Source organism: Mauremys reevesii, linkage group 4, assembly GCF_016161935.1.
Source record: "Mauremys reevesii isolate NIE-2019 linkage group 4, ASM1616193v1, whole genome shotgun sequence".
Taxonomy (NCBI): Eukaryota; Metazoa; Chordata; order Testudines; family Geoemydidae; genus Mauremys; species Mauremys reevesii.
In genome coordinates this window covers 142,695,014-142,705,463 of record NC_052626.1, presented here as the reverse complement: position 1 = coordinate 142,705,463, position 10,450 = coordinate 142,695,014, and the positions used below count along the sequence as shown (strand labels likewise).

The 10,450-nt window shown below is 62.2% G+C and overlaps 1 protein-coding gene across 1 annotated transcript; it reads left to right on the top strand.

Moving 5' to 3' along the window:
- Positions 1-7,353, top strand: LOC120404045 (glycine N-acyltransferase-like protein 3). The gene is made up of 5 exons (XM_039536053.1): positions 1-231; positions 4,396-4,503; positions 4,898-5,024; positions 5,349-5,469; positions 6,870-7,353. The coding sequence occupies exons 1-5, from the start codon at positions 82-84 to the stop codon at positions 7,351-7,353; spliced, it is 990 nt and encodes a 329-aa protein (XP_039391987.1). The 5' UTR covers positions 1-81.
- The last annotated feature ends 3,097 nt before the right edge of the window (positions 7,354-10,450 follow it).

Sequence of the window (10,450 nt, the reverse complement as noted above, 5' to 3'; positions counted from 1 at the left end):
TACACAGTGTTTGCTATTTTGGCAGGGCTGGGAGCTGGCAGCTGGTCTCTGGGGTTGGGAGGAGACAGTCAGAGGGAACTGATGGGTCTCCTGCCCCACAGGTGTCCCTCGCACTGTCCTGCTGGAAGCTGTGAAGGCCCATCCCAGCCAGCGATGCTGATCCTGAGCTGTGCCTCCAAGCTGCGGCTGCTGGAGGGGATGCTACGGCGGGGCCTGCCTGACACGCTGCCGGTGACCAGGACTCGCCCGCCCCCGCAGGGCCGAACCCTCCCACCCTCGGGCTGGGCAGAGAGCAGGGGAAAGTCCCTCGGAGTCCCCTGGGTGATGGGGCACATATTGGGCTGGGGTGCAATCCCCTGGGTCGGGGGTACATGGAGGGCTGGCCCCTCCACCTGGTCCGGGGGTAGCAGTTTGGGGGGCAGACCCTTTCTGCAGGTCGGGGGCAGCAGTTCAGGGGCTGGGCAGGCTCTCATAGATCCACAGGGGATGTGCTGTACCCCAGCCTCTCACCAGGCACCTGGGAGCGACCCCTGGAATGGGCCGGGGCCCGAGGCTGCACACAGCAGTGTTGGCAGAGACCCCGGCAGCCTTTGCAAAACACAGGAGCGGTTCATTAGTCCCCTGGCTACAGACTCCTCAGGTTAGCACAGGGAATCAAAGGTTAAGCCACAGCCTACCCTGGCCAAGCCTGGGCAATGAGCCAGCCAAGACGCAACGTTCCCCATGGCTGGCTCTGGCTCTGTCCCGTTGTTCTTAGGCCAAGGTGACAGCTGCTGAGACCCCGCAAAAGCCGGCTCTTAGCCCGTATCCTGACTCGCGGCCGCTGTTCTTCAGCTGGGGGCCTCTCCGCTGCAGAGCCGTGAGGGGGGAATCTCGCTCGCTCGGTGTGAACGTCCACCCCAGCCACTGGGGTTTCCATGGTCTCTCCAGACCCTCCTGGCGCGTGTGTAGTTTATTCCCTTGGTTAATGATGCTGGTCTCCAGCCAGGCTGTTACATGAGTCACAACCCGTCCCTTCCCTTCACACGCTGCGCAGAGCAATACAGGACACAGAGGGAAACTGAGGCACACATGGGACTCAGAAAGATACTACAGAAAGCTTCTACTTTGTCACACAGGCCCCCTGCCCTGGGTTAGGGGTAGCAGCAGGAGGGCAGGCCCCTCCCCCAGGGTAGAGGTAACGGGGGGTGTCTCCCCCTGGGCCACCTCCTCACTCGCCCCCTGCCTCCGAAAGTCCATACCCAGCACCAATGCCTGCTGCTCACCCAGCGTAGCCGCCAGGACTTGCCCATTGAATCAGAGCACAAGCAGGCTCTGTGCCAGCCAATCTCAGTCTGAGCAGGTTTTGCGTAAAGCTAATGAACATGTGGGCGGCTCCATGGCAGCCAATCACAGTGTAGGACAGCTGGGTGCCTGCCAATCATGGCTCTGACCACCAGCACCTCCCACCCCCCAGTTCTGAAATTCCTCCTGCTCCTCACCATGGCTCTGACTCCTCCCTCCTCCCCCAGCTACACCCTTGATAAAATTGGCATTTTTGTAATATTTGTATGAACCCTATGTGTGCCTCAGTTTCCCCTGGCTACCCAGTGGGGGAAGGAGATTGATTTTGCTCGCACTGCTAAGCGACACAGGCAGTTTGCTTTCAGTTAGTGCCGGCGGTGGGATACTGAATGGGCCAGTAGCAAAGCACAGTCCATCAAAGGAAACGGCAAGAAAATGGTGTATAACCACCACCCTACGATCCACATCACAAACCTGTGCATGGAGAAATGGCGAACCGTTGGGAAGTTCAACAGGACACAGCTGATTGCAGGCTGGAGAAGGGTGACAGGATTCAGCGGCAGGTTCCAGACGCAGGTGGGGTTTGATGAGGGTCCGAGAGTGACAGAAGCAGCAGCAGGGTGTCCTCACAACCTGGTTCCCCTCCAATGGATTTGAAGTGGTAGGAGTTGGCGTGAGAGGGAACCAGCTGGCTGTGAGAAGCAGCAAAAACGTGAAGAAATGCAGCAAAAGCTTGATCTGGAGATGTGGAGGCGAGAGAACCCATCAAGGGGTATGTGGGTAAATTCCCCAGGGATGCTGGATTCCGCAGGGAGCTGGATACCAAATTATCTGTTTAAGGAGGAGGAGGGGCTGTAGACACCAACCTCACTGCCTTTGAGAGGGGTTGTGATTTGAACCTGGCTGACTCTGCAGACCAGCTCTGCTGTCTCACCTCCATACTCGGTCCCTCAAAGCCATAGAGCCGTACAGCCAGATGGACGGCGTTAATACTGGGGGCTGGGAACTGTTAGAAAAGGCTCCACTGCTTATGTTTGAGCTGACACCTGAGGTTTATATACAAGAGTTTTGGGATGTGCAAGAAACCCAGGCTGTGACCTAAATGGAAGCCACCTGGCTACTGGGAGAAGCCCTCCCGACGGCTCCGATCCCAGTGCGATCACAGGACTTGGGGGGGCTGGTAGTGATGGTTCTCCTGGACATCGGCTCTGAGCTCCTTCTGAGACTTTCTGTATCACCTTCAGACAAAATCCAGTCCCTGACCCTGCCCCAGCCAAGGGTTTGAACCGCAGGAGCCAGAGGCTCAGGCTGGAGGTGTCAGTGAAAAGGCAAAGAGCTCGGCCAGCAGGGAGCAGGGTTCCCCGGGTGCCTGTAACACTAAGGAAAGGCTGTTAAGCTCAGGACACCTGTCTGTCTGGAAGTAGACCCTGTATTTGAGTGGGGCCGAGGAACATCCCCACAATCTCCACACGGGACATGTGTGTCACACGGGCTCCGCAGAACTTCCTGAGGCTGTGGCCAAGGGAGCCAGCTCGCAGCCTGCTCTCCTGGGGAAACAGAGTCACAGCTGAACCTGATGGGAGCTGAGACCCCAGCTGAGCATGGGCAGACACGGGCAGGGCATGGCCAAGCTTAAGACCTGGAATTGCAGCCTGCCAGCAGGGGGGTCCTGGCCTCGGTGAGGGCAACAGGTTAACCCCAGGAGGGGAAATGGATTCCTGGTGTACACACAGCCCTGGGGCTGGGACACAACCAGCGTAGGGGAGCCCCCTGCATCACCAGACCCTGGGACACCAGCGCCCCAGAGACATGGCTGGGCTAAGACCAGCCTTGTGGGGGGACACACCTACACCCACCCCCCAAATGCTCAAGGGGTCACTCCCTACCCCCGCTGAGGGGTCAGGACACCCCAGGGTACAGGCAAGACGGCCGACACATGGAGGAAGGGGGGGGGGGTCACGACCCTCCACCCTCCCTGACAGATGGGGAGGGGGGATTGCAGTGGCTGGATCCCATCCCAGTTACCAACCCAAAGGTTTTGGGGTGGCAAAAGGGGGCTGAGGCTGCATGAAAACTCCCCACTGCGCCCTGCTAGTGTCAGCGACCAGACCCACCCTAAGGGTGGATGGATGTGAGACTGCTCTGAGCTGTGTAGTGGAAGGGTGAGGTGGATTAGAGCCAGCGGTCAGCATGCTGACAGTGCCTGGTAGGACAGGGATGGGGAAGATGCCGTGGCATCTATGGGTAGCATTTGTGGGTTCAAACTTCACTGGGACAGTCACTGGGTAAAGTGACCCTGCCCAGTGAAGTGCTGCAATAAAGTAGAATTTTTCTGTAATATTTTTACAACACTATGTGTGCCTCAGTTTCCCCCAGGTGTTGCTTGGCTACCCAGTTGTGGGGGCAAGGGGGAGGATTAAGTTTACTCTCAGGGCAGGTTAAGAGACATAGGGGTGGGTGTCACCTCCCTGTGACGGTGGAATAAAGGGTCCTTAAGGAACTTCTTGTAATCAACTCAGATCGCCAAGGGGGCCAGAGAGACAAGGCAAGTGCTGATGACACCTCGATTTCCCCACCTCTCTAGACCCCAGCTCGAGAGCACAGGACTGGGAGGTGGGGGGTGCTGGACAAAGATGGAGGCTCTCACCTGGAGCTGGCCAAGGAGGTCAGACGGAGACAGAGACAGCCTGGAAAGGGGCTTTCACTCCAGCTTGGTTGGGCCCTGGCTGACCGCAATGGACACTGCTTTACCCCCAGTTCTCTCTGCTGACCTAAGGCCGCTCCGTGACTCATAAACTGGCCTGGCTTGACAATGCTGCCGAGTGTCACTGCAAACCCAGGCTGGGGTGTGGGAGCCCCTGAAGAGCGGCCAGGGCTCTCCATGGGTCTGGCTCAGTGGGAGGCACCGGGCAGAGCTCGCGGGGTGGAGCAGGAGGGCTGGAGCCCAGAGGCTCCATCTCAGAGGCCCTGGCCTGCCCTGCAGGAAGAGTGGGGCCCCCTGGGGGGCTGGCACTTTGAGGGCTCCTCCAAGGGGCAGAGTAAAAGCTGGGGCCCAGCACCGATCCTGGGGACCCAGGACATCCCCAGACTCTGACCCCTGTGTCTTGGCAGGTCTACGGCACGGTGATGCATGTGAACCGCGGGAACCCGGCTGGCCAGGAGGTGCTGGTGGATTCATGGCCAGAGTTCAAAATGGTCCTCACCCGGCCACGCAGAGAAGTGAGGCCTTTGCTGGGCCCCTCCCATCCGCCCCGCTGCCCTCCCCCCCCCGACACCATCACTGTCCTGCTGCCCTCCCCCACCTGACACCATCACTGCCCCACTCCCCTCCTCCACCTGACGCCATCACTGACCCGCTCCCCTCCCGCACCTGATGCCATCTGTACCCCTCCCCTTCCTGGCTGCCCCACTGCCCCACAGCCTGTTTCCCCTTCCTGCTGCCCAGTCCCCTGTACCATTCTGCCCTAAGCCCCCTGGCTCTGTTCACAGGACCCCTTCCCCCCTCCTCAATCTCTTACTTGGGGCTCGCTCTGCCCTGCTCCCCTGATGCCGTCCCTGAAGGTCGGGTGGGGGGAGAAGCTGCGCTCACCCCCAGGCAGTGTCCCCCTTGCAGGTGGCGTGGGACCCAAGTGATTATTTCACCAACTTGTACACGGCCTTTTACCGGGACGAGGGCGCCTGCCGGGCCCTGCTGGGGAACAGCCGCGCCATCGACTGGGACCAGGTCTTCCAGATACAGGGTGAGCCCCTCCAGCCCTGCTCAATCCAGCACCTGCCACATGGGGGGAGGACCACTGTGCCCCCCCATGGGCCAATAGCCCCGATGAGGCTGCCTGGACCCCACCCCCACACAGACCAATAGCCCCAATGAGCTCACATGGGCCCCTTCTCCATCCAGACCCAGGATCCTGAACGAGCCAAGCTTGGGAACCCCCAGTTGGGTCATGCCGGCTCACAGTGGCCCTTGGCCCCTCCCTGCTGCTCTCCCCCACCACGCTGGGCCCCCCACATCCATGGGCACCTTTCGGCAGGCCCCTGCTGACAGCGCACGGCTGTCCCTGCAGGGCTGCAGGACGGGGTATACGAGAACATCAGGGACATCGCCAGGGCCAGGGGCCTTGAGATGGAGATGTATCCGCACCGGCTACTACTGCACCCAGACCCGCCTGCCATGCCCCAGTACCGGTAGGTGCCCCCAGATATGGGGTGTGTGAGAGAGAATGGGGCAATGCACACAACCAGCCTGTGCTAGATGGAGTGGGGAGCGGGGCTGGGGGAAGGGAAAGACCCTGGGGTGCCAGGCCAGAGGTCCCATTGTGCCCCAGATCTGGTGTCAATGAGTTCCCCAGGCTAACGGTGCTGGCAGAGTGAGGCCATCACCACAGCCCCAGGCCTTGGGCACATGCTGCCAAGGATTTCCCATCCTGCTCCGGGGCAGGGCTGAGTCAGCCCTAGAGCTTCGCCAGGGGGCAGGGGCAGCCCAGCCTGGCCAAGGAACCTCCTTGGCCCCAGGATGGGGAGAGCAGGGGGAGGGGCAGCCTGTAACCCTTCCATATCCTGGGACGGGCAGCCAGGGGTCCTTGACCCCAGAGCCGTCCCCTCTGAGGGGAGGGGGCTCCAAGCACAGAGCCCCCCGGTTCCTCCTTCCCTGTCAGCGGGTAGGTCCCCGGGCAGGGGGTTCGCTGCCCACTGAGCCCTGGTGCTTTCATGTCAGGAGCTGAGCTTAGCCACGGCCCATCGGCAGCGATGGCTCTGCTGGGGCTGGACTGGGCCTTGTCAGACAGCCTCTGTGCTGAGGCCGCGGGAGTGTGTCGATCCCCTCCCCCCCGGGGGTCACTTTCCCCCCATGTGCTGCCTCCTGGCTCGATCCCCTTCCCACAGGGCTCCCCCATCTCCCCCACCCCGGGTCTATCGCCCCCTCAGCCTCACACCCCTTCTTCCTGTGCCAGGTCAGCCCTCTCCAGCCTCCCTCCCCTCCATGGGGGCACTGGGAGGAGTGTTATGTGGGCTAGAGCCACCCCAGGATTTGCCATAGCCTCCCCTCCCAGTGCAGAGGCCAAACGTTACGCAGCAGTAGGGGTGGCAATGCCCTACCACGCCCCCCGTAGCTCTGGGCTGCTGCTGGCAGCAGCGCTGCCTTCAGAGCTGGGTGGCACACCCCTCCCCCACAGGATACTTTCCATGCCCCCCCACCCCAGTTTGAGATTTGGCAAAACCACCCCCTCCAATTTTCTATCCAGCCCAGCTCAGCCCCACAACTGGGAAGAGGATGGCGCCGCCAGACCCTGCTTCTCTCCTATGCCATGTCATACCAGCTCAATCTCTGCTGCCAAGGGCTCACTCCCTTGTACCAGGTCGACCCCCGAAACCCCAGCACACTGCATCCTGCCCCCCAAGCTGGGTCAATGTCCCCCTGGGCTCACACCTCCCATGTTGGGTCCCTCCCCGCGCCTCTCCCCGAGACTTACCCCGGCCCCTGCTGGATCTATTCCCCTACGCTGACCCCCTCCTCTTCCTAGGCCAATCCCCTATCTGCTCACCCCCCGCCCCCCACATGTCTCTCATCCCCCTGCCCTGTCTTGCAGGCCTGAGAAGGGGCTCAGGCTGGCGCCCGTGTCCCCCGCCCACGCCCTGCTGCTCAGAGACACCTGGACGTTTGGGGGGAACAGCTGGAGCCTGCGCTACCTGAGCCGCCTGATCCGCCACTTCCCCAGCGCCTGCCTGCTGGACCCTGAGGGGACCCCCATCTCCTGGTGCCTCACTGACGCACTGGCTGCCCTGACACACGGTTACACCCTCCCGGAGCATCGTGGCCAACGCCACTTCGGATCCGTGGTGGGGACGCTGGCGGCACAGTTGCATGCCCGCGGCTTCCCTGTTTACGCCTGGGTGCTGCCCCACAACGAGCCTTCGCTGCACTCCCTGCAACGCCTCGGCTTCCGCATCCTGCCTGGGGTGTTCTACCTGCCGGTGGTGAGGCCTGGGTTCGCCCAGTCCCAGTCAGCCAGTGCCCTGGACTCGGCCCAGGACCCTGCGCCCAGCTCTGGGGAACGGCAACACACCCAATAGCACAGGGGGAGGGGAGAGGCAGAGAAGGGGACACGGCCTAGAGCCCTGCACCCAGCTCTGGGGGACAGCCACGCTCTGCCAGCACATAGCCCTGGGGGAGGGGAGGAGATGGGGACATGGCCCAGCCATGCCCAGGGACCTGCCACCCCCGAGAAGGGGACACATTGACCAGCCACCGGGGAGCTCAGCTGTCAGCCCTTGGGAAGCCGGGGCCTGGTGGAGAGTAGCTCATGCTCCATTATCCCCTGGAGCAGGGCAGAGGCTCAGTAGGGGGCGCTCTCCCCTGGCAGGCAGTGCCAGCCCCAAAGAGACCAGAGTGAGGGCTCAGCAGGGGGTCTCTCCCGCTCCCTTCCTCAAGCGGATTGAGAAGAGCGTAGCTGAAGTCGACATATCTTAGATTGAATTAAAATTCCTTACTTTGTTCAGCAGTGGACAGGAGAGCGATCTGGGATCGATTTATCGCGTCTACAGTACCTGAGATAAAGCGAACCCCCGATAGTGTAGACGTACCGAAAGAGAATTTTCTGTAATAGTTTTGATGCCGGTGTGCCTCAGTTTCCTTCTGTACTTTGCATGTCTGCCCAGTGGGTGCCAAAGGGTTAAAAAGCTGCTCCTGGGGCAGAGCAGGGACAGGAGGGGGGTGTCACATGGCTGGGGGGCAGGAACTGGGCGTTCAGGATCAAAACCAGACCAACGGAGGCTCCACAAAGAAGAAGGGTTGGGTGGGACTCAGGAGCTCCCAGCTGGGACTGAAAGAGATGGAGACAGGATCCAGTTTTGGCTCTTCAGCAGCTCGGCTGGGTGGGGCCCTGGCCTGTGTCTTCACCTTCACTTCTCTCTGCGGCCCCAGGGACCTCCCAGGCCGGGTTCCCGGGGACCAATAAACCGTGTGCTGTGTGGAAAAGGCTTTGGGATGTCACTGCAAACACTGGCTGGGGGACACTGGTCCCCACAGAGCAGCCAGGTCTCTCCAGGAGTCTGGCTCAGTGCGACGTGCCAGGCAGAGCTCGTGGGGTGAAGCAGGAGGGCCGGAGCCATGTGCTTGGGCCTGGAGGAAGAGAGAGTCCCCTTGGGGGGCTGGCACGTCACAGGGTTCCTCCAAGGATTGGTTTAAAAGCTGGGGCATAGCACAGATCCTGGGGAGCCACGACAGGGAGCAGCGCTGTGGGTCCCAGCCGGGGGCACCAGGCCAGTGTGGGGTGTCTCCTTCACAGCCAGAACCGACAGCAGAGAAGGGCTGGCACATCTGCCGGCAGACGTGGGGTAGAGGCAGCCCTGCCCCCAGCCAGGGAGCAGCCCCGCCAGGGCACAGTGCATCGTCCCATCTGCCCCCTCCCCCCCCAGCCAGGGAGCTGGCCCCCCAGAGCAGTGCCCCGACCCCCAGCCGGCCTGCGTTGCCCCAGGACTTTGACTCTCGGACTTGCACAGTCTCCATTTCCCAAGATTGAATCGTTATTTAAAAAACTATAGAAATCACCACTCTCCCATCATTCAGTGCATCTGGCCCAGCCTCTGGCCCGGCCCCGGGTCCCTCGCCCAGCTCCGACCTCAGCGGAACCGCTTCTCCTCCCACACGTACAGCTTCCCCGCAGGCACCTTCCGGAAAAACAGGCTGTTGCCTCGGCTCATGTTCCCCTGCACGGAGAGGAGAGGAGAGGAGACGGCTCTCAGGGTGCCCTGCCCTGCCCTGCCCTGCCCTGGGCAGCTTCCCCTGCCTGTCACCCAGGCCCCAGTCTGCCAAGCCCTCCCCCCCGCCACCAGCCCTCCTACCCACACAGCAGGGCCAGCGCTTCCAGGGGTGAAAGTAATTTACGGGACTTACCGGTACTGCCGGAGTCCTGAGGGGGCGGGGCCTTATCCCGAAGAGGCGTGGCCTTATCCTGAAGGGGCGTGGCCTTATCCGAAGAGGCGTGGCCTTATCCGGAAGGGGCGTGGCCTTTTAAGATTTAAAGGCCCTGGGGCACCAGCTGTGGCTGGGAGACCCAGGGCCTTTAAATCAACTGGGGGCTCCCAGCTGAAGAGGTGGCTGGAAGCCCCCTGGAGAGGGACCTCGAGTTTTGCCGCTCGGGCCGGGATTTAAAGGGCTCTGGGCTGCCCGCAGCTGTAGGGAGCTCTGAGCCCTTTAAATCTCAGTCGCAGCCAGGATTTAAAGGGCTCTGGGCTGCCCGGAAGCCGGTGCGGTGTGGCTGGCTCCAGCAGCCTAACCAGGAGGAGTAGTTCGGTGCGTAGGGCGGGAGGCCACCAGCCAGCCTGCAAGGGGGGGGGGAGGAAGTAGCACTGAGCCGTGTCCCATGTGCCCCCCCCCTCGCATGGGGACTGGGCGACAAGCCCTGCTCCGAGCCTGCAAGCGCAGCCTGCTCAAGCGCCCCACCAAGGCCTCTGCAGCAGCCAGTCGCCCGGGGGGCAGCAGCTGGGTCACCCCCTGCCGGCCACCTCAGCCTCTACCCAGAGCCCTCCCTGGCCTCCCGAGCACCACTTCCTGTCTGAGCCCTGTGTTCGGGCCCAGCAGGGGGTCTCTCCCGCTCCCTTCCCCAGGCAGTTTGTTGCTCGGCTGGGGCTGTGGTGGTGGTGGGGGGTCCCCTTTCCGGGTGCTGCGCCTGGTCTTGCCAGAGCTCTGGTGCAAGCTCCCTTGGGCTCCGAGCTCACGTCCCAGCTGTGGCCCACCCCTGACCTCCCCTGTGGTGATAGGGGGCAGGTGCTGGCCTTGCACGGCTGCTCCAGGGCCAGCAGCCAGCTGGAAAGCCAGGCCAGGGCTTGTGTTTAGGCTGGTGCACTACACAGGGGAGGGGAGCGGCCACAGGACCCCCCCCGTAGAGCCCTGCTGGGCCCGAACACAGGGAGGAGCATCCGCTCGTCTCCCTTCCCCAGAATGGACGTCTTCAGCCCTGGGCAGGCGAGGTGGGACTGACCCGCCCCCTACCAGCCCCAGTTCACAGGCTGCTCCTCCCCGTGTAGCTGGGCCCAGCTGCAGCCCCAGTGAGCCGTGGGGTTGGGGGGAGGGGACCCCCCCACACAGCAGATATGGCAGGTTCTCCTCTCCCTTGCTGGTAGGTCAGTAGCAGCGTGGAGAGGGGGTGGGGCACTCCGGCTCCTTGCA

Excerpts from the sequence above, each read along its gene's own strand:
- LOC120404045 (XM_039536053.1), top strand. The coding sequence starts at position 82 with ATGGGTCTCCTGCCCCACAGGTGTCCCTCGCACTGTCCTGCTGGAAGC. Across the intron at positions 232-4,395 it reads GCCTGCCTGACACGCTGCCG|GTCTACGGCACGGTGATGCA; the intron begins GTGACCAGGACT and ends GTGTCTTGGCAG. Across the intron at positions 5,025-5,348 it reads CCAGGTCTTCCAGATACAGG|GGCTGCAGGACGGGGTATAC; the intron begins GTGAGCCCCTCC and ends CTGTCCCTGCAG.